This window comes from Paramisgurnus dabryanus, chromosome 11 (genome assembly GCF_030506205.2).
Source record: "Paramisgurnus dabryanus chromosome 11, PD_genome_1.1, whole genome shotgun sequence".
Classification (NCBI taxonomy): Eukaryota; Metazoa; Chordata; class Actinopteri; order Cypriniformes; family Cobitidae; genus Paramisgurnus; species Paramisgurnus dabryanus.
Window position 1 is genome coordinate 27,424,892 of NC_133347.1, and position 25,382 is coordinate 27,450,273.

Here is a 25,382-nt window from a genome sequence, read left to right on the forward strand (position 1 = left end):
TGTCATGTCAAAATATGTGTTCGGCGCATCATGTTAACCATGTGCATTATGTGTTTTGTCAAAATAAATATCTGCTGCACACGCGTCTAAAGGGGTTTATGATAAAAGAAACACTTGCGTTTGCCATATACTCGCTTAATCTCATGTGTAATCAGAGTTTAAGTTAGTGTCTTGCGACTATTTTGTGAACATAAACATTTCTTTTATCATAAGAGACACTTTGTAAAGTTTGTAAAGTTTACTTTATAGTGATGTACGACTACAATCATAGTCAACATGGGTTCACATGACCCTCTGAACACATATTTTGACATTTTTTTACTTCAAAGTCATTAGCGTATAATGAAAATGGCAGATAAAAGAAACCAATAGCTTATTTAAGTAGGTTGGTTGCATAATCTAGCGAATGACTATAGTTTGTCATTTGATGTTAGCCTGTTGAATGTTAAATGGAGGAGTGACGCTTAATGAGAATGATATGATGATATAGCAATAAATGACCTAGTATTTTAAACTAAAACATGATCCGAACTGACAAATATACAATAAGTACAATAAAGTCCTATCAGTGCACTATTAATATTATTAGGCAAACTATTATTAATATTATCAATAATAATCACTTATAATAAAAATGTTACAAAATCAGGAGGTGAATATCAAAACATGCTATAAATCTATACAAGAAATGCATAAATTATAAGCTCCTAAAAGGACAACAGTATCCTATACAAAAGTAGTAGACAAAAGTCACACCCCATAAAATAAAGAATGAAAGATTTATTAATACGTCTTTATAGTGTATATGCGTATGTAGCATTCATGATGGTCCATGAAGACGTGTCTGTTTAAGTCATCAAAAAGTTTGGACTGAAGGCGTCACAAATGCGCGCTCCTCCAATAGGAAATGAGGCGACAGCACTCACGCGCTATTTAAAGTCAAGCAGGAGAGTTGCAGAGTGAAAGTACCAAGAATCACTTACCCGGAGCTGAACACTGATCAGGAGATACGAGCTTCATTAATCCTTTTCTCGGGATTTGAGCGAAATAGATGGCGACTTCAAACAAGCAGCTGACGTCGTTTTTCATAGAGGACATTTTGTCTTTAAAAGATGATAAGAAGGACGATTCGTGGAGATCTGAAAACAACACAGACGACAGCGCAGACAGACAAACAGGTACAGTAGGCTACTTTGAAGACAACTTCAGTTTACCTGAAAAAGCCGTCTAACTCCTAAATGTCAGTCAGTCAGTAAAGAAATATAAAGCTGATGAATAAGTTGAATTTACATGCAAACTGTATGATGAGGTAGTTAACGTTTGTGGTCTAGGAAGCAAGTACAGTGGCTCTGACAGTGTCCTTTCACTGTCTGCGTTTTACAATATAAAGAGGAAACTTTTAACAGCTTCATCGTTTAGTTAACCAATCGAATCCTATCTAATTTCCAATCTCCTTACATTCCCAGATTCAGCAGACATCTCGGTTTGTCGCAGCTCTGAGGATAAAACTGGGTCGTTGACAGAGATGACGAGCGGCGGGAAGAAGAAGCGCTCGCGCGCCGCTTTCACTCACCTGCAGGTGCTCGAGCTCGAAAAGAAGTTCAGCCGTCAGCGATACCTGAGCGCTCCGGAGCGCGCGCACCTCGCGAGCGCCCTGCGCCTCACTGAGACTCAGGTGAAAATCTGGTTCCAGAACAGAAGATATAAGACCAAACGGAGGCAGTTAACGACAGATGGAAATGAGGAGTACTTTCAAAAATCAGACGGGACTATTGTGTCTGCTGCTGCTGCAGCTGCTGCTGAGGAGGACTTTATCAGAGCGTCAATTTTAGCCACAGTGTACAAATCTTATCCTTACAGGCCTTACCTGTATGACTCACGCGGACTGAATGTATGGAGACCAGCACTGTGATAAAAGGACATTAACTTGGACTTGATGAATGTTTTTTTGTGCATAATATTCTTTATAATTATGACTTTGTGTTTATTCTGTACAGCTTTGTATTCTGTATAATAAAAGTATATTTTTAAAATGCGCACATATATCGTGAGTTTGTATAAAGTCTCAGTTTATCCTACCTACCGTTTTACAAATGACTAGTGGTTAGACTGCTTTTCTGGGAGATTGCAAGTTTTAAGATGAGATATGTGATTTAGATAGGAAAAGTATTTTTTCTTTGAATTGATTTTAAAGTAAGTTAAAATATACTTTTTGTCAAAAGGCCATTTTATATAGCTCACACGTGGCCTTTCATGGGCATAATTTAAATATTTTAATATTTCCTAAATCATGCAATGTATATCATATCATATTATTTAATATAAAGTTTGCAAACTGTTCAGTGGTACAGTAGGCTACTTGGGTACACTATACGTTTCAGCATTCAGTTTTCCCATTCCCATCAAACTATAATTCCTAAAAACTTGTGTAAATAATTCGTTTTCCATTGTCTACCAATGACTGCAACTAATCTTGAACACTTGCCATATTCACAAGCCATACTGGCTGATAAATCAAGAGAAGTATTCTTTTGTAACACATGCGGGCCTGCTCAACACAGAAGTTTAGCATTGCAACAAGAGATGGTAATCATCAGCACCCCTATGCTTGTCCAATTCAGCTTAAGTTGAATTCAGTGAAGCAATTGTTTAAACTGCCTGAACCGGAGGTGGTCTGTTGTCTGGTGGATACAGGTATAGGCATCTCCAGGAAAATGACATAATTTACCTTGTTAAGATGGTACAGTATGATCGCTGAGATAAGAGAACACAGTTTCATAAAAGGCCTCTAGGTGTATAAATCTGCAAAATACAGAAAGGTGCTAAAAAGTGACACGTTTAATTGGTAACATCTCGAAAATATATATATATTTTCAACTTTTATGTTTAAGTGAAACATTTTGGTTGAGAAAACTTAATTTTATATGTTTAACAAAGTTTAAGTTGAAACATTTTAAATTTAAACAACTACATTTTTTAGCTGTTACCAATTAAAGTAATTTTTTAAGTTGATTTACAGTGTATACCATTGGTATAGAATAGTCATTTTTGGCTGTATGGTTGTGAGAAACCTTTAACATCCGAAAAACTTTTGTGTTTCACAAGCTAAATGTTATTTAGACTGTGAAAAGGAAAGACATTGTTATTTTAAGACACTGACTGCACTAAAAAGTGAAAAGTTGGATCAACTTAAAAAATATACTTCAATTGGTAACGTCTACAAAATATTTATATGTTTAAGTAAAAAATACTTTGTGAAAATTTTTAGTTGAGAAAACCTAATTTTTTTGGTTTTACCAATTTCTGTAATTTTTTTAGTTGATCCAACTTTTCACATTGTAAATGCTTTTGGGGGAACTACAAATGTGCAATTTCATACAAATGTCAACCTTACCAAAAGTTTATCAAAGGTTTTTAACCATATTGATGGTATTAATGGACCAATGTGAGCTCTGTTTAACTTTTCAAAAAAAAATTCTAACTATTTTCCATACAGTATAATTGTACCTTTCAGAATGATCACATCCATATCATTGTTTCCTCCTTATAAATGTGCACATTAAAATAAAATAAATATTGTTTGCATATTGTTGAGCCATCTCTTCACCATTTGTTGCTTCTGGTGCATTTTAATTCACAGAATTCCGGTATGTTGTCTCCCAAAACATCAATAACACACCTACTTTATCTGTAACAGAAAACACATGCATAGACTGATGTTTTCAATATATTGGTAATAAATGCAATCTCTGAGAAATTATATTTCAAGTTTTTACTGCAAAGGTCACATTCAGAGTGCTGGAATTGCTCAAATTGTTATTTTATGCTTTCACTGTGAAGAACCTTTTGTAATACCTTCCCTTATAAGAGTGTATACAGACGATGTCATTGAACGCATGTTGTCACGGTTACGCGCCTGGCCCGAAATTAACTTCCGGTCTGTGTTTGTGTATCGCCATGTCTTGTGAGAAAAGTGACCTCTGGAAACAAATACCTTGTCGAAAAATAAAAATGTTTTGGTTTCCTAAAGACGAGGGGAGACACTGCTGCTTTTGGGCCACAAAAGTCATTTTTTTTTTCATGTTTTGCAACTGAAACCATCTATGCTGAATTCTAAATGTGGACACATTCATGTATATTTCTTACTTTATTTTTTCTTTAAGACATGTATATGTGCAAACATGAAGCGAGGTAGGCCTACAGGTTTTTTAACTTCAAATCTTATATATCTCATCTATATTGTGACATTTGTCTTTGTGTATGACATGTTTGTATAACTATGAAATCCATAACTGGCTTTAAATCTAAAATATATTTGTTTCATGTATGGGGAAAAATGTCTGAACACACATACACAAAATTGTTTACACTCCAAATGATGTCTGCTTTTGTGGATAATATGTTTGGTATTTTAGTTTATTGTTTCCCTTACTTTTTCTTGAGGAAGTAACTGCCATATAGGCCATTAATCACCTTTCTTTAAAGAGCTCTCAGGCATAACCGGACCTCTTTAGCTAAATCTACAAAGTGTAAGTATATGGCTTACATGAATAGAAGAAATGTTTGTTACGGAGCTGTTAAAGTGAGGTATGCATGAATATTTAAACTCACCTTAGTGTTATCGCTAGCTATATAGTTTTGAATATGATGTTATTTATGTGCAAGCATAAGCATGTAGATTCCTATTTGTCAGTCTGATTATAACAAACATTTGTCTTTTCAAATCAAAATTTTATAAATTGTGTTATGAGCAATTTTACTGCGAAGCAACAACAAAACAGCACAACTTATGTTGTTTGCTTGATATCGCTTTCATTTTTAGCATGTTACACGTGTCATTCTTCTTCTGTATGTGATTGATTCAAACCATTGTGATACTTTATGGATCAGTCAGATGAAAAGAAATTCACCACTTCCCATTTCAAATGAATTAAACCGGTTTCAGTTATTATCTTAAGCTCGAACCTGTCTGGTGAAGAGTGTGGTTTTGACATCAAACTTGTTCTTGATTCGGCCTCTTTCTTTCAGTTGAAGTGAGCTTACAGATCCACCCTTTTAAGGTATATCCACCCCGCATATTTCTATCTCCACAACAATGTCATGCCACTTAATAATAGTAATCTGTTTGACGACATTGTTTTGGTTTGAGAGATAAGAGCGGGCCGTGATATAGGGGCTCTTCGTAAAGAGCATGGGTTCATCTGGAATGCCACCCACTTGGCCTGGCTCCAGAGTTACTGTGGAATTTTGCGTGTTTATCCATTTCTTACTATTTAGACCAATAGTTTCACTTACAGAACGTTCATTCTTTTCATGAAGCAAAAATATTTGGGAAACACCCCATTTGATATTAAACTCTACTTTATATGCGTATGCACAGCGGAATTCATTGTGATGTTGTGTGAAAACGTATGGGATTGGCTGCAAAGCCAGTCCCTTAAATATGTCAAAGGTGATTAGTCAATTGACTAAGAGAGAGAATGAAATGCAGTCTGTCATCATTAATGTCTAGAGACAAAGTTAAATCGATTAAATCTTACAACATGTATTTATAAAATGTAAAAACTGAATTGACATTTTAAAAGGCATAAATTCTTGCATGCCAAAGATTATATCATTATCTATACAAGTCAGACCAAGCTCACATGCTGCTACTGTCTTTACAGAATAAAGCTAAAATTTCATGCAAAGCATTCTGGGAATCTAGAGGAAAAAAACTGAAAAGGTTAATGAAGATTTCTGGTTCTTTGCATGAGACTGTTATTTTGTAGTTTTATTCTGTAAAAACAAAGACTAATGTTCATTCAAACTGTTTCCAGTAATTTACATACATTTAAATCTACAGTAAGTAACTGGTAAACAGCTGCATAACTACAGCAAAAATTTGACAGTGCTGGCATTTGGGATTTTAGAGTCATGTTAAAGGAAAACACCACAGTTTTTCAATATTTTACTATGTTCTTACCTCAACTTAGATTAATTAATACATGCTTATATTTTTTCAATGCGTGCACTTAATCTTTGTACAGCGCGTTTTGAATGTGTTAGCATTTAGCCTATCCCCATTCATTCCTTAGGATCCAAACAGGGATGAATTTAGAAGCCACCAAACACTTCCATGTTTTCCTTATTTAAAGACTGTTACATGAGTAGTTACACCAGTAAGTATGGTGCCACAAAATAAAACTTTTGTTTGGAGCCATAGGAATGAATGGGGCTAGGCTAAATGCTAACACATTTAAGAAGCGGCTTACAAAGATTAAAAGTGCGTGCATTGAAAAAAGATATATGTTTTAATTATCCAAGTTGAAGTAAGAACATAGTAAAAAATTGAAAAACAGTGGCGTTTTCCTTTAACCTTTGACAGATTTGTTTACTCTGAACTTTCACTGCATGGAAAAACGTAAATTTAATTTTTTTTTTGCTCATTAAAAAATAGCATGCCAGTTATTCATGTATAAACTCTTCCTCTAATCTATAAGACAATAAAAGGGACCACAGCGCTTGCACGGGCTTGTGGCACTCGTGTCAGAGATAGCTGTTTTTCTCCAATGAACCTGTTGTCAAGCCACACCTTGATTATTTGTTTTGTCTGCTTGTCAAAGTGTATTATGTAAAATGATCTTACCCAGTAATTACCAAAGCACTTGCCTCTTTAATTTATTATCCTTTATCCTGTGCACGTTGAGTACCTGGTAATACTTGATTATTTGAGGCTTTAGCACTCAAAAGCAATGGTAATTTATCTGCGAACAAGCAAATAAAAGTATCAAAAAAGAAAATACGAGTAAATATTTATTTTATTAGTAGCCTGCATGTCTCAAATGAAATTCATTAGTGAACTGGTGTACAAGTGAATTGGATGAGAGGGATCGCTTGCTCTGTCAAGAGCTTTATCTGACACTTGACAGGTGGAGGTCACAGTGGGTGGAGCAGGTGACCCCCATAGGTGTGTGACGGAGAACGAACAAAGCTCTTGATAGTGACTCAGTCATGTTAACTTACAACTGCCAATCAAACTTGACTGCACTCTCACGCAAATACGGGTGGAGTTAACTGGTTAGATAAAACAAATTCAAGCAGATAATCAACCCACATGTTGGGCATTAAACTTTCAGGTTGAACAGCCTTGTTGCTTTGGTACGGCAAATCTGCATAAACATCTATCAAATTTTAAAGTTAAAAAGAGTCTATTTAATATTTATTGTAATGTTTATTAAAGTGCCAATATTATGCCCATTTTAACAAAATGTAATATAAGTCTTAGGTGTGCCTAGAATGTGTCTGAAGTTTCAGCTCAAAATACCCCACAGTCACAGATCATTTGTCCAAAATGCCCCTATTTGAGTGGGGGCAAAAAAAGTGGTGTATTCATGTGTGTACCTTTAAATGCAAATGAGCTACAGCTTTCAGTTACAAATATATCTAATTCATGTGAATACAGTCTGAGAAAATAGTAGCCTATGTTTAGTTGCATTAGTGCTACAACATGCTAACAAACACAATTGGGCGTTTTCAGACCTGTAGATCGATTGCTTTGTTTCGAAGTTTCGATTTCTTCCAGCTATTTGGGGTTGGAAAGAACCAATAAATAAAATAACCAAATATTTTTCTTTGAACATGGAGCAGTGTAATTGTCCACGTTTGTGTACAACAGGTTCCAGTTACACAGAATTAAGTATTATGGTGCAAACAACAACAAATGGGATGTCCACGTATGTGGAAACACCAGGTCTTAAGAGGTTAATTGGTCGGAGTGCATCTGTTTATTTTCTGATTCCACTCAAAGTTGTCAGACAGCAGCTTTGCCGGATTATTGTGTGGCTTTTTTGGTAACTGCAGTTATTACTTCATTACTGTGAGCAGGAATCAAAACTTTCAACATTCTTACCATTTACCTATTGCGGAGAAGAGCAATTAGCAGAATTTTAACGGTGCCCTTTGGTTTTGAATGGCGCTGAAATGCTCACCAGAACTCGTCACCAAATGGCCATCAGGTATGTCCATGGTTAAAAAAGCAATAAGATAGCCTTTTTGTTGGTCCGTTGGGTCGGATTGCTTCACCGGACTGCTCCAGAGTTCGTTTGCAGTCGGGCCAACACCACCATCTCGGAACGGTTGTTTTGGTGCGGATCCGAGCACGATTGCCGTGTTCACATGTGCCTAAACGAACCGAACCATCAGCTTCCATAACAAAGGCTCAGGTCTGAAAACACCCTTACAAAAGCTTTTGGGTAAAGTGAACCAGTCAGTCAGTCGCTGAGGGCAGGGCTTTATCAGTGTGACATCACATTAACAAGAGAATGAAAACAGAATGTCTAATAAGACTGCTTTGGTTAATGAGGTTTAAAAAAGGAGAGAGTGTTTTTAATTTTACTGTCAACACAGACCTAAAATCCTAATATGAGCTCTTTAACTACACACACTCATATATATATATATATAGAAGAGAAAAGTTTTGTCTAAACATGTTTACTATTATGTTATCATGTTTTTATTCTGTTTTATTGGGCTACTTAGCTGTATTTTTTAGTTATAAAAAGCTTAATTCAAAACAAACCAATTGCCGTTTGATTGATTGATATTAATTTGAATGCACAATCAAAAAACAAGATTTTTTTTTTTTTTAAAGGGCGCATTGCTGCTGGTCACACCTCCTCCAGCGCCCACAGGTCTGCAGGGTCATTAGCTGAACCACCATTCACCAAAGTAGATTGAGCAGATGAGGAAGCTGAGCCTTGCCTGCGGGATCTTCCACATGTCTGCCCGGGTGATGTTTCAGTTGACAACTTCCTCCTAAGTTGACAAGCTTGTCCCATAGTTTACCTCCATTCTTAACACCTCCGCCACCAGCATCTCCTTCCTCTCCTTGTGGTTGGCCTTGGCCCAGAATCTTGGTCGCTTCTGTTCCTCCAAGCTCTGCTTTTATATATTTAATATTATATTAAAACACTGTAAAAAGTTTTTCTGTGCCTTAGTAGATTTAACAAGAATAAAATAAGTAAACTGTATTAAAAAAAATTAATTCGTGCTTTTTAATCAAAATTTGAGTTTAAATAACATAAAAAGTTGAACAAATTGAGTATTTCTAATACTCTATTGAGTAAATTCAGCTTTATTTTATCATATAATCCACTTAAATTTGTAAGAAGGAAATTAACTTAATAATTTTGTGTTGAAACTACATGGGCCCTATTTTGATGATCTGAAACAAAAGTGCGAAGCGCAATGCGCAAGTGACTTTGTGGGCAGATCTTGGGCGCTGGTACTATTTTCCCGGTGGGAGAAATAATTCTTGCGCCAGGCGCAAATCAATAAGGGGTTGGTCTGAAGTAGGTTCATTATTCATAGGTGTGGTTTGGGCGTAACGTCAAATAAACCAATCAGAACGCTATCCAACATTCCCTTTAAACGCATGGGCGCAAGTTCCATGGCGGGTTGCTATTATTATGACGGATTTACCAGGCGCATGCCAGGAGCGGCTCACAGCCGAGGAGACCGCCGTTCTTGTAAGAGCAGTCAAAGACAGAGAAGTTGTTTTGTATGGGGATGGGAGAAACCCGCACAAATCAGCGTCGGTTAAACAGGCGTGAGAAGAAATAACCACAATTGTCTCATCAGCTGGCATCCCCATCGTTGCGGCAAGCGCTACAATGATGTCAGGAGACGGGGGAATCCCAAGCTTGCCAGCATAAATCGGGCACGCCGTGTAACGGGAGGTGAATCTGCCTCAGGACCTGACGCCAGCAGAGGACATCGCTGCGTCCACCCTCACCGCTGAAAGGGTTTGGGGGCTTTGAAATCGGACCCAAGAAGCGCAAGCAAGGTCCAACCCTAAAGTACATTTACAAATCAAGTTCATATACATTAAGGTTTCTTATGAAAATATTTTAATCGTTATTTGCATGAGAATTTTTTAACGCAGCCACACAATAAATAAAAACTATCACAACAATGCTCACCACTATGATTCCCCTTATCTCATGTGTTAAATATTTTTATTGTAACAATTTATGATTTGCAAAAATAACTGTTGCATCTGTGTAGATTAGATAAGCAAAGTGTGTGTGCGTTGTGCACGCTATACACTATGGTCAAGCATGCGCCCTTTAAATAGCATAATGAACAACGCGTAACGCGCCACTGACTTTAGACTAGTTTTTTTTGGTCAGTGGCGCAATTGTTTTTTGAAACTGCAAAATAGCATCAGGGATGGTTTGCGCCGCAACACGCCTCCTTTTTTGCGCTGAAGCGCCCAGAGAGCGCAAGTTCATTCCCTAGTTTGCCGACGTGCGTCTGTGGAGGGAAAAACCCTCTGTGCGCCGGTGCTAAATACGAATGATACATGCGTCACTGACAAAGTCAATTGCGCTGGGTGCAAGATAGGGCCCCATGAATGATTTTAGTAAACATAGCTAACTAGGCAATAGACTCGTAGTTCCCAGCATGCTTTGCATGGGACTGCATTTGGACATTGAAATTTAAATTTAAACGCTATTTTATGTGTTTTTAACTAAAAAGAAAGACTTTTTAGTGTTTAATGTTCATTCATTTTCGAGATTTAGAAGAGTTTTTGTTTCATCTTTGAATTTCGTAGTTACCATTGTTCAGAAAACTGGTAATTGTGCATAGACTGCATACTGAAGTATGTCACGCTTTAAAGCTGCCCAAAACTAAACTGGGTGGGCACGTTGATTGAATAAACAATTCGTGCCCTCATCTCACAGAAAGAGGAAGTCTAAATCAATGTTTATGGAAACAACAACAAACCATAAAAAAGTTACCTGGTGAAAAAAAGTGATACTACAACTATTAGTTAACTCAACTTAATTTTGTTGCGTTTGTATTAAGTAATATTACACTGTTTATTATACTTAAAAAAGGCTGCAAGTTGACTCAACTTAAAACATCCAATGCAGCCACTTGCCTCAATTTTAATAAGTCAGATTTAGGTATTACTTTTTACAGTGTATAGTTTCACAGCTTATTTAGGAAGGTAAACAAATCAAAATTACATTTTTGCCACATACACCACAGCATATATCCAAACATATCAGTCTCAATCAAATAAAATATGAATGTAGTTTTAAATAGCTTCTCTATGGCAGTAATAGGATTAAAAACAGACAATTGCTTTAAACTAGACTGTCTGATGTTTTTTCCAATAACTGTCTATTACGTGCTCTGTTGTTTGTTTATTGCTCACTATACTTTTTGTCTTCGTCCCTGACAGCCACATATACACCAAATAAAACCTTAAATCACCTAAAATTTACTTAAATCATCACTTCATTTTGTTGCATACCACTTAAATATCTACTGTCACTAGGGCTATACTCTTTTAGAAATTACACCTTAACACCTGAAGAGTCATATTTTGTGCTTCATATTTACATATTGATACAAATGTATACATATATGTACCAAATGGAACATATAAGGACCTTTTTAAAGGGTACTGCACCAGTGACAGATTGGGACAATTTTTTTTTCTTTGACAGTGTGACTCACTGATCCATTCCCTTTTGAATTAAACATGTTAAGCTTTAAAAATAATTGTGCATAGGATTTTACTTAAACAGATCATTCAGAGTAACGTTGAAAAGAACATATTAATATGGACCCAAAAGGTGTAATTTATAACTAGCCAACATCCAAAACTCTGTACAACCGAAAACGTAGCCACCTAACATTTCTTATTTATTCAACCAAAGCATTGATCTCTTTCTCCCTCATCTCAGTGTGGTGATTCTTTAAGCAACGCCCTTTGGGCCGGAAGATGCTGTAGTCTACGTTTAAGGATAAACAGGATTAAAACCTTTGCTTCTAACTGATCCGGTGTCTCAGTCACTTTGGCTCCATCATTAAAGGATTAAAAGAGTTAGAAATCCTGATAAAGCAGATTCATCTCTCTCTCTCTCTCTCTCTCTCTCTCTCTCTCTCTCTCTCTCTCTCTCTCTCTCTCTCTCTCTCTCTCTCTCTCTCTCTCTCTCTCTCTCTCTCTCTCTCTCTCTCTCTCTCTCTCTCTCTCATGTTTAAAGACAGTTATTATCAGAAGAGTGACATTGATTCTAGAGGGGAGTGTGGCCTGTTGTGAGTGGGGATTAAGTCGTGTTGTTGCTTCCGTTATTCACATCCGTGCAGGTTCACACTCTGAGTAATGTCTATTTGCTATACAATTGCAGACAAAGATAAAATCTCTGCACGGCGAAATGGTGGCAACTTGCAGTGTCAGCTTTGGAGAGTGCTAGAGCATTTAAAAATAAGGACGGTTAAGTTCTTACACTCTAAAAATTGCTGGGTTATTTTGCGGGTTCAAAAGGGGATGTACTCAGCCATTGCACTGTAAAAAACGTGGCTGCTATGCGTGGGTTGTTTTCCATACCCCATGTATTTTTAACTTTCTAATATGAAGTAGCCAGTTTAATTAAGGCTTTTTAAATTTTTCATTGAAGAAGAGTGCCTTGGATTCATCTTTTTGATATATTTATTTGGAATTCCCTATCCCAAAGAGCACCTTCAAATATTTGTTTTTTGAACTCCCTGAGCACCCTGGAAATTCTTTTTCTCTAAAATGACTTGTAAATCTGAGTTAATAAAACTTAAAAATGTAAGGCATGCAATACATTTTTTACAGTATGGGTTTAAACAACCCAACACAGGCAGTGACGTGTTTACTATTTTGGGGGCCTATGCAAAGTCCAAGAACCAAGCCCCCCCCCATGCCCCAGCATTGCCCAAGGTTTTTCAATTGAATTGCACAAAAATAATATTCAGTATAAAATTAAGTGATATATATATAAACCGGGTTTATTTTGTTTTACACTGCTTAAAATAACACTAAATTGTTACAGTTTGCATGACAAAAATTCTTGGTTTAAAAAAAATGTTTCGCGCCCCTCTCAGATATTTCTTTTGCTTGCAAATGTATTATAGGATGTGTTTAAAACAATGTAATTAATACTGCAACTTCAGTGTCTGACATCTTACTAAAAAAACTAAATGAGGAAAAAGAGGAAGCATTAGATTAAGATTCATACTGATCTAACAAACTGAACTAACAAACACCAGCAAACAACATTGTAAGTTGGTTACTGCTTGAATTTATGAATGGGAATCACATAACTCTCGTGTTCATATTGTAAAAACAAACTTACTGTGAGACTTACGCTTGTCCACGCGCGAATAGTGTTCTGCCCCCTCGTATAGTTTTTGTGCGCCCTACTTTTGGGTCTGATTAAACGCCATAGCCGCGCATATAATTGGTTCGCGCAGCGCAGATCACTCGAGTGGCGCCGTTTCGTCCTTCTTTTGATGAGTTCGGCTTCCCACATTATATGTGCCCTCGGGAGGATGCGCGCATATATTATTCTGCGTGCATACTTGCACATCTCTCACTCGCGCGTGCTTTATCCGTGCCTTAGATTTGGGTCCGAATAAACGTAACATACTTTCGCACACCTTGTGGCCAGTAGGGGGCCCCCCAAGCCCGCGAGGCCCTACGCAATTGCGTGGTTTGCGTGGTGGGTAAACACGCCACTGAACACAGGTCAAATTACAACAAAACCTTTTTGGCCCAAGGCTGGGTTAAAAAGAACCAGCCTGATCTCACAAGAATTTGTACATATTTTACAAGTTGGCTTATTTGTATGAATTGATACGAAGTTAATTGTGCAAAAACGTATAATTCTTATGAAAAAAACAAACGAAACCGAACCCTTAACCCCGCATCTAACCCCAACGATGCAGGGGTCAAGGCAAACTGCACAAAAACTCACGAATGTGGTCAGATGAATAAATACACTGTAAAAAATACTTTGCTGCCTTAAAAGTTTTTGTTAAATCAACTCAGATTTACAAGTCATGTCAACAGAAATGAGTTGTCACAACTTACAAAATATAGTTGAGAAAAGTCAACTTAATTTCATAAGTTATAACAACTCACCTGTAGTTATAACAACTTATCTCTAGTCAAGATAAATAATAGTAAGTTGAAATGACTTGTACTGTAAATCCGAGTTGATTCAACAAAAACTTTTAAGGCAGCAAAGTATTTTTTACAGTGTACGAATTAACCAAAATATGTACAAATTCTCATGAGATAGAGTTGAATTAACCCAGAATTTTTAAAGTGTATATTTCATATATTTACATTTAAATATAATATGCATGTTTAAATACAATGTAAATAATTGTTCTTTTTTATGTTACTTAAACTAATTAAACTAATTAAATTAAGGTAAACAAGTTCCACTTGTTTTTATAAGTTATGTCAACTTATCAAGTCAAAACTTAAAATAGTAGTTTGAATTAACTTGAATAACCAAGTTGTTTTAACTTTTTTTTATTACAGTGAAAGTTTTGCAACATTTCACTGTAAGAAAAATATCTTTGCCTTAAAATTTTTTGTTGAATCAACTCAGATTTACAAGTTATGTCAACTTACTATAATTATTCTTGACAAGAAATGAGTTTATAAAATATAGTTGAATTAATTTGATAAGTTATAACTCAAATTATTCATTCAGTTTACATTGTTTTGTTTTGTATTTCAATTTTTTTTTTTTAGCTTAAATAAATTGATTGTGACTTACCTTACTTACCACTTACCTTAAAAATAAATGAGTAAATTGAATGAATCATTATTTTCAGTGTATAAAAACTCATCTATAGCTACAACAACTCATCTCTAGTCAAGATAAATAATTTAATAAGTTGAAATTACTTGTAAATCTAAAAAAATTTAAGGCAGCAAATCATTTTTAACAGTGTTTAGGGCCACGACCACAATTGCTTGTACTTAGGGTTCGAGATTTTAAATTTCTAATCTATCAATACAATCACATGGCATTTCTTATGTATTTACGAGGTGGCTAATTCCTAAAAATTCAACTTATAAAAGTAAGTTACCTGGTTGTCTTTAAATTTTAAGTTCATTCCATTTAAAAATTTTAGTTGCCACAATAGGTAACTTACTTTTTTAGGTTGAACCAACAAATTCATACATTTTTGTATGGTTTCGCTTCTGTGACGTTGGGTGTTTGGGGTGGCGTATCATTATTGTTTTTCTTTTTATTAATTCTTAATATACAGCTTTCTGTTTAACTGCAGTGCATTATTAAATCATGCAGCATTGTTTAAGAGAACATTATGTCCTTAATATTTGTGGTAATTGTTTTAGAATAGCAATAAGACTCCAGGCCATGAAGGGATTGCAGACGTCATGCATAACAACGCCTTTCAGCTGTGACATTTATCACATAGTAGAGCCTCTCATAACTTATTGTTTAAATAAATGCAGTGTGTTTGAATGGGAATCATTTAGTTTCGTGGTTTACAACGTTGCATGTCATTATCATCTGATACTTTCTTTGCATCATGGTTTTTTCACTGTTTTAAATTTTCAAGGTAAGATATTTAGAATGGTTCAGTTGTATGGGTCTGAACCTATATCGGATCACTGAAACATCATTTGTAGGAATGATGTATGGGATTTTTGTGTAGGCTGACAAAAGAGACAGCCAGCATGTCGAGTCTGAAAGATTAAGACATAAACCTGTAAACAAACTGATAAGATAGGTGGGTCAGCGGCGTACGGTATTTGGTCAAGTTCAGGTAAATACATGTTTGGAATATACAGGCGTTATATTATTTATTTATTTGGCAAATAAATCTTTTAAGATTGATAGTTATTCTTATTACGGTGAGAAATTTCTCACCAATCTCAGCAATCTTATAATCTTAACAACATTGTTGTTTGTTATCTAGTATTTTCACACACCTCCAAAACAATTCACGAAGCACATCATGTGACTAACGCTGGTTTGACCCGCCTCATTATTGTTGCATGCTACTTTTAGCACACACACCCATTATAAAAACACTCCACCAGATTGACAAGTAACAGGGAATCCTTACCTCTAATGGAGATCTATTCAATGATTGGGTGAGGCATCATTCTTTCCATATTGATTATAAGATTTCATTCCAAGTAACCACACCTGACCAGACTATCAACATTGCGCACTTGTCCATTATCACCTGTACTGATGGAAGCCATGCTCAGAATCGTTTTTCTAAATGCATTCGAATGACAAAGACATATTTGCTAAAATGAGACACTTGTCACAACTGTCTGATAATATCTTGAGTACCATCTCAGCTGCAATTAGTTTTACATGTTTTCTGAAGATTTGCCTCAACGATACAATAGGGGTTAAGCTGTTCTGGATGGCTGTCTGTGCATGCTAAAGCTTAACGTTTATGCATCTGGCAAACGCTTTTACCCGAAGGGAATGCATTACAAGGCATGCGTTTTGCATTTATCCTACAAGTGATTCCTGCATTGTCAGAAAAAATATATATAATTGGTACCCCGACTGTCACTGAGGCTGTACCCTTTCAAAAAGTACAGCTTTGCACCTAAAGAGTTTATATTAGTACCACAGGGGTATGTATTGGGACCAAACAGAGTTTAATAGCATCTCAACATATCTGTACCCAATGGTACAACCTTTGAGCTGCTATGCAATGCTGTAACAACTGAGATAGGAACAGGTTTCTTGAATGTTCGGGCAGGTTGCTAGGTGGATTGCAAATCTAAAAAGCCTCTCCTACAACCTCAGTCATGCTTGTGACGCAAAAATATTAAGGGGTATACTCCCCTACTGGTTGGCTTAGCTCAAACTGATTTTGCCAAGCGGTTGATGTCCTCAGGGCAACATATTGTGTTGACCCAAGGACAACATTTTTCTAAATAAAACCTAAACCCACCCCAAACCCCAACCCTAACCATAATCAAACCCTAAAATCAGAGGAACTTGATAAATGGTCTAGAAACAGCTAATCTAAAAATAAGCTTAAAAAAACTGTAAACTTATTTCTAAAATCTGATTGGTTGATTGAAATGTTGTCCCAGGGTCAATATAATGTTGCCCTGAGGACATCAACCACTTGGCAAAATCAGGAGAGCCTTGGTTGCTCCGCAAACACTGAATTTCCAGCTTGATCTCACAAGAATTTGTACAGTGGCAAATTTGTATGAATTTGTGTGAAGTGGATCATACAAAAACAAACCCCTAACCCCAACATCACAGGGGCAAAAGCAAATCATATAAAAATGTACAAGCCACCTCGTAAACTATATACGAATTGCAATGAGATTGCAATGGAATTTCAGTTGTTTTTCCTCTGAGCAAGTGGCTGGTGCTCGATGATTTTAGATAGGTGATGTTTATCTCACTTAAAGCCAACACAAAAGATAGCAAAAATGTAATACTTCATGACCCACAAACTATGTCTCTCTTTCCATGTATTCACATTGTTAATCTTGCATACAATGGATGCATAAGAGCACATTCACGCAAAAGGAAGAAAGCACACATTCGTACGCTTATTTTTCATCTTCAGACAGAACGAATAGATGAAATTCCAGTAAGAAAAGTTTACAGCCAGTATTAAACCAAACAGACAAACGAGTGTATGACGTTACGTTTATATGGCTACGCGGTTGCGATTCCATGTGGCCCAACTGACCCTCTCAGTGAAGAGCATTCACAGGATCACAGTAACCCTGACCTATGACCCCGTCAAGAGTGACCAATCGTGCTCAGGCAGGGTCAGATAGCGGGGGGAAAGCAGACATGGGTCTCTGACTGTCAGTTTTATCATGACTAATTCTCATACTTTAACCAGCAGTCCTGTTACAGGCCATTTAGCAGCGCAGAAAAGACATGCGAATTAATCAGGCACATGACCGATACGCACAGCGTGGAATTTGAAAAAGATACAAAACAGAAAGATTCCTGTCGGATTTAAGATCGGAATGACTTAAAAGATGAAAATGGCTGCCGTAAAATGACTACATTCATTTTAGGTGATGTCACACTAATGGGACTGTAAACATTGAGTAATTGAGTTATTGTGGATTCATCGTGGTACATAATTTAGTTTCAACAATAGTTTCAAACAAAGTAAAATTGTGTGTCCCAAAACAACCCACTGCAAACAATGCTAATATCTAAACATATAAACATAAGCACTCTTGGAATGCCGCTATGCAATAAGATGAGAGTGCCGGAACTGACTATTATATAAGTTGTAATATAATATAAGATGATCATTTTAAATTCAATTTCTGCAGAGGTCATAAGGAGTTTTTCAAGCATCTGTAGGCTACTTTATCAGCATGTTCTCATTTAATACTTAATTACTGTACATAAAAAAAATCTAGTATCTTCAGTAATTACTTTTACTCAAGTAAATTAAAAAGTTTTTCTTAAGTATCAGCAAGAAAGTAGTTTTAAATGTAAAAAAATATTTTTTATGGAATGTTGTGAAGTGAAAAGCACAATAGCATGCATCAGAATGAAGTAAAAAGTTTGCCAAAGATAAATTTAGACTAAAGCAATATGCATGAATGAGTCATTTTCTGTTTTACATTATGATTTCATCTCATGAGTAAGACTTTAAAATTAGTGAACAACACTACAAACAAAGTATTAAATATTACACAACTTGTTATTGTTGATGAAGCTGTACTTATGTGACCCAGTCTAAAGTCATTTCTTGTGATTTATCATTTTTCAGATAATAAATATAACCTTGATATCTTTAACATTGAGCAGGGTTACACATTAACATGCAATATGTGCAATATGAATATATATATACACTAAATATTTAGTAGGCTATGTCAAATTTTTGTTCAAATGTTATGAGAAAAAAATGACCTGTCATTTAAATATTTTTTAAATAAATTCACTTTGTGTCGAGGTGTGTATGGCATCACTTCATATGCTGTCCTTTTTGACTGACTGACTGGCTGTCTATTTCTATAAACAAGCAGCATCTTGCTACAAATACACAATTAAAATAAGATATGCAAATGTGTCCAGTATACTGAATTGCATGTGTAGGGTTTTCATCAGATGTCATTTCTGTATCAACTTTCCTGACATTTATTGTTCAAGTATATGATATGATGTTGTGCTTTAAAAAATAAACAAGTACTCTGCCAACACCCTTAAAGTCTCTCACTCCACCCTTTTCTTGTTATTTAAATGTCGTAACTCTAAATACTTTATTGATGAGTGCACTTAGATGCCGTTCTCTCGGCAACCAACAAAGACAAAGTAATAAAAGAGAAGCCTGATTAACTCTCATTGTCTTTTAAAACGACTGTATAGGAGCGTCATTCTCAAAGACGTCGTCAAACTGGATCTTCAAATTATGGAATGTCACATCGGAATGATTTATTAAAGTGCATTCAGAAGGTCCTCTATGACTCAAACATGCAATGCTTATTTCTATCGCTTTTCATAATTTTGCGTTGTTGCAAAGAATCGTTACTGTAAATGCATAGCCTGTATTACAGCCAAACGAGGCATAAGAAAAAAAAGTACAGAAATAAGAAAAGAAAGAAAACAGGAGGAGGAGGATCAAATGAAACAGTCTGATCCAAAATACCAATGTGCATACAAAATGTGAACACGGTCAGAAAATGGTCCAAAAATGGTCCAGTGAGGGGAGTCAGTTTTAAAATAACATTGTAACAGCAGTATATTTTTTATGTTAAGAACCCCCCCCCCCAATTTCTTGTTTTGACATCCTTCAGAAAAGATTAAGCCTTCTTTAGTGGGGTCAGACCCCCCTGCCCCCCCCCCCCCCCATAAAATGCACCCTGCAATCCTAATATGTACCATTTAGGTACAGATATGTATACATTTAGGACCAATATGTAACTCTGAGGTACTAATATAAACTCTTTACATACAAATGTGTACTTTTTGAAAGGGTACTGCCCAAGTGACAGCTAGGGATCAATGTCTGACCAATTTTTCGGAGTATACCGAAGACCAGAAAGTTATGCTAATTGTACAAGACAATGTTATTTTCTTGAGGCTATTTGTTGGCAATAAAGTAACATTTTTATTCCATGGAAATGATGCTGTACTTTGACATTTTGTAACAATTTGCTCTATATGGGGCAAATTCTCACAGTGGAACCATAGCGTACCAATATAGCTTATTACCAGTGGCGGCCGGTGACTTCTTTTTTCGAGGGCACTCACTGTGAAGTTCGTCACAACATGTATGTTGCCCGTCATGTGTGTGGTACATAATTTAAAAATATGTGTTCTGTGCGTCGAGTGATCCTATGTGTATCACGTGTCTTGTCAAAATAAGTGCCTGCTGCAGACGCGTCTAAAGGGTTTATGATTAAAGAGGCGTTAAAGGAGTGTCTTGCGTGTATTTTGTGAACGCAAGGGTCTCTTTTTTCATAAACAGTTTTGACGCGTGTGCAGCAGGCACTTATTTTGACAAAACACGGATTGCACATGGTTCACATGACGCAACAAACACATATTTTGATAACACAAGCAACTCACATGACATTCTGTACTTTTATTTTGAATTAGCGCCCCTCGGATGAGCATTCACGAACTGCCAATGCTTATTACAAGCTTTTAGATAAAAATAGAAGTAATTAACAGCAAAACACTACATTTTATGAAACAATGACAATGTAATATACAAAAATATCAAACCGTTAATTTGGCAAACATATTTTTTTCCAATGATATTTATTTAAAAATTAGCTGTATGGTTTCATTGTATTCACTTATTTACCTAAGAATACGGGAAAATACTTTTATTTACAGATAGATGTCACAAAAACAAATTTCAAGGTTTAAGATGGGTTTGAACAGGTGACAAATGTTTCCTAATTATACTGTTTAGTGCATTTACACGTATTTTTACATATTAATCCACTATTTTGTATCGGTAATTAATTTTTAGTTATTAATATAAAAATAAAATGCATTTAAATATGTGTATCAATGTATACAAATGTAAAAATATTCTTTTAAATATATCATTTTGATTCTACATTTATAAAAATGTATTGATTATATTAAAATAGGCCTAGTTATCACAAAGTAATTACACTGAATGGTTTATATAATCAGAAAAATAAACATCCTTACTGTAAAAAATTTCCGTAGAAATTACAGTGTTGTTGCAGCTGGGTTGCCGGTAATTTACCGTAAATTTACATTTATGTTATTTACTGGCAAGAGTTTAATCAAAGTTTACTAAATTTTAAATATTAACAAGTCTTTATCTTTACAGAATAAAACTATACAATAACAGCCTCATGCAAAGCATTCTGGGAACCAGAAATCATCATCAACCTTTTTCTGTTTTTTGCTTCAGATTTTGTTTCCCAGAATGTTTAGCTTGATGCTGTTTCTTTAGTTTTACTCTGTAAAGACAAAGACTTGTAAATGTTTAATGTTCTTTTAACTTTGAGCGAAATGTTGTCAGCAAAAAACATAGATTTAAATCTACGGTAAGTTACCGGCAACCCAGCTGCAATTTCTATGGAATTTTTTACAGTGTACTAGGGATGCATAACGAAAAATATATATTTTTTTAAGAAAAAATATATATTTATATATTAAGTATTTATATTTATATATAATATAAAATATAAATAAATATACAAATGTATACATTATACATGTAAACATTTCTTAAATATATACATGCATGTGTGTGTGCATTTATCTATACAATGTTATTATAAACAGTTTACACACATTTATGATGTAAACAAAAACTTTTTTGTTTAGATTAATCGCGATTAATCGTTATGCATCCCTAATACAAACAATATTTTTCAGAATAATAAATACTGGCTGAACAGATTTTAACAAAGAGATGATGAAATAATGATACAAATGCTACCCTTAAAGGTCCAAATATGCACCATTTAGGTTCAGATATGTATCTTTGAAGTACCAATATGCACCCTTTAGGTACAAAGGTGTACTTTCTGAAATTGTATCGCCCCAGTGACAGCTTTCGTACCTTTTTTTAAGACAGTGTATTAAATAACCAAAATAAACTCCTAGTTTCTAGTTTATTTAGCTACCAAATTAGCAGGCCTGTTAATCTTATATATCCTGTATAAATGTCATGTAGCGTCAAAAATCTGAATTCACCACTACATGTATTTTTTGGCCATCGAGTTTTGGTTGAAATCAAATATATCATGACTCAAGATAGTTTGTTTCTGCGGGAACCCTGATCAAAATTGTATCTGATTGGCTCTTAAGATTGAGCACACAGTGTGGTCGCAGGACCGTTATGGCCTCCATTGAGGCATGGCAAAACAAACAGACTCTCCTCCGCTGTAGCGGCGGGCACGTCCCGACTCCTCCACAAAGAGCGGCATTGTCGGCCCTCCAATATGCCGTGACTGGGTAACAAATTCACCTATGCTGATAAGGCGATGCTTAACGGCACATCCTCGCAACGATTTGTAAAGTTAATCTGTACTGACAGAGAGAAACCAAGTCCACAGAAGGAACCGAAAACTGTACAAACAAAGCCTTGAAATTGGATGTATGTGATTCTTGACATCCTAAAGGTCTGAGATGAAGAAAAGAAAAAGATGACATTTCCGCATTATGTGCGTATAAGAACGTGGCTCTTGAGCAGCCTTATCTGTAATACAGTCAGGGACACAAAGTAGGGACAATTGTGTACAGATGAAGCGATTGGCGAGGGAAATATGAGGACATTTCAGCACAGGATTATGGAAGACTAGTTTTTTTACCGCCCAGATAAACACCCATCTCATCAGAAAACAACAAACAAAAGATAGGGCCGTGTGTGGGGGGTGTGTACGTGTTTTTGGACATGTTGTGTCACTGTTTCGGAGAACAGTTAGGATGTGAGGTTTTCATTGGACGAATAAATATTATTGTATAAGGTATTGTTTAATTCTGTATAGTCTGAGGAATCTAGGGAAACCAGATGCTTGACTTTATTACAATTATTCAACTTAGTTTCGGTCCGCTGACTTGATTGGCAGTGCGTACGTATTTTACCAGGTGGCTAATTCCCATTTATTCGTTTGACCACATTTGTATTTTTTGTACGATTTGCTTTTGCCCCATGTGCCGTTGGGGGAGGGATTTGGAGTGGGGTTTCATTATTGTTTTTTTTTAAGTATTTGAAAGGGAGATTGTAAATTGTATCTACTCTGAGCTTTTAAAGGGATTGTTCACCCAAAAATGAAATTTCTGTCATCATTTACTCACGCTCATGTTGTTACAAACCTGTATAAATTTCTTTGTTTTGATGAACACGAAGGAAGATATTTTGAGGAATGTTTATAAACGAACCATTCATGAGCCCCATTCACTACCATAGTATTCTCTTTTTTTAATATGGAAGTGAATGGGGCTCATGATTGGTTTGGGTACAATTACAAAAATTCCTCAAAATATCTTCCTTTGTGTTCATTACAACAAACAAATTTATACAGGTTTGTAACAACATAAAAGTGAGAAAATGATGACATAATTTTTATTTTTTGGGTGAACTATCCCTTTATTATTTATGCACACATACACCTTTAAATAAAAACATATTAACATTTCACTGGCCCTAAACTTTTAAACATTAGCATTTAAGAGATATTTGAAATATGTGTTTAAAACCAGCATTATTGGAAACTTGTATGTATAGCCCATGGATGTGACAACTAGCCCTAGTCATCTCTAACATAACTAAACCATTAAAGCTTACTAAAGTGCCTGCTGAGAAATGCTTTAATACACAAGCCTTGTCGTTTACATTTTTACATTTACATTGATGCATTTTGCAGAAGACTTTATCCAAAGTGACTTACAGTGTGTTACAAGGTATACATTTTATCATTAAAGAACCCATTCTTGGGAAGGACTGGCGTATCATATGCATGCAAAAGCGGAATTTGGCGTATCTATTGCACGATAATCACACTGCGTGTCATTTGTACGCATCTTGTGAGAATGGATAGGATTATATGTGTTCCCTGGGATCAAATCCATGACCTTATGTGCTGCTAATGCAATGCTTTACCAGTTGAGCTACGTTTTATTGGTCACGTGGTTTTGGTACAATTAACTGATTGAGAATAGACTGATGTAATGAAGGCTACACCTATCTACCAAATGCATTGATACAAAAGTAAACACAACAACTATATCGATAGTAATGCTTTAACTAAATATGATTATTAAAATGTATTTATTGGATAGAGTTTAACATTTAACATGAATGATTGGTAGTGACTTTAATCTTAAAAAAAACAAACAAGTGAAACCTCCAGCTTGTCATATCAAAATCGGTATCAAATTTGCAGCATTTTTGTCAAATCAACACATATTTTTATGTTACTTAACTTAAAAAAAAGTTAAACAATTTCAACTTGAATTTATAAGTTATGTTAACTTTTTAAAGCCAATTACAACAGCAGGTTTGAATTTAAAGCTGTTTTAACTTTGTGCTGCATTTTTTCCAGTGAAGTAATACATCTGCTCAATGACAAATATAAATGAAATGCTCAAATGATTGATGTTTTAATGAAGCATTAATAGATACCTGACAATTTTTTCATTGTATACAATGCTTTATAATTGCTACAGTATATCACTCCCATGCATTCTTACAATTGTCAAAAAACCAATCCCTTCTTTATTGTTCATTATATAAGAGAAACAATAGGACAGACCGTCCTACTAGAATAAACATTTTGTAACTACAGCGCCCTCTTCTGACAATATACCTTCAATGACATTTCTCAATAGGCACTTTGGTAAGCTTCAATGGTTTAGTCATGTTAAAGAGGACTAGGGCTAGTTGTTGCATGGGCTAGATGCAAGTTTATAATACTACGTTTATAAAGATCTAATAATGCTGGTTTTAAACAGATATTTCAAAATTCTCTTAAAGTAAGACACGCTAATGTTCGAATGTTTAGGGTCAGTAAAATGTTTACCTTACTTATGTTGAACAAAAAGTGTATATGCACATAAATGTCTGAAATTAATTTTGAAGATAGAAATAAAATTGAGCAAAAGTATAAAGAGAAGCAGCCATTAAGTGCCCAGAATAGATACAGCTGACCTCACAAGTTTATATCCCCCTTTCAAAAAATAAAGGGAATTACACAAATTATTTAATTCTCAGTTAAATGTCATATGTTTAACCTGCAAGTCTTTAAAGGGAACAGAGAATGAAAAACCATTTTTACCTTGTCTTTGTTGAATAATGGTAGTCTACCCACATTCACAAACATACAAAAAGTGCTAGTCATGCTTAACATCTCAGTCTCATAGAAATTCCTCTTTTAGAAATGTCAGCCAGAAAACAGCCCAATCTGAAAAACTGATGCTTAGACATCACAGGCATCTCACTGCCCCTCCACTTTAAAATAATTGGCTACATTTTTTGAGTGGCAGCAAAGTCAGCCAATCAGTAATGAGATTGCAAGTTAAGCCAGTAGGGGGAGCCAAATAGGTGCAAAACCACTTGTTTAAAAT

General features: G+C 35.4%; 1 protein-coding gene across 1 annotated transcript; it reads left to right on the forward strand.

The window, feature by feature from the left end:
• Positions 1 to 959: 959 nt before the first annotated feature.
• On the forward strand, positions 960 to 2,037 carry nkx3-1 (NK3 homeobox 1). Its single transcript, XM_065247986.1, has 2 exons — positions 960 to 1,178; positions 1,467 to 2,037. Exons 1-2 carry the CDS (start codon positions 1,052 to 1,054, stop codon positions 1,910 to 1,912), a joined length of 573 nt encoding a protein of 190 aa, XP_065104058.1. The 5' UTR covers positions 960 to 1,051; the 3' UTR covers positions 1,913 to 2,037.
• The last annotated feature ends 23,345 nt before the right edge of the window (positions 2,038 to 25,382 follow it).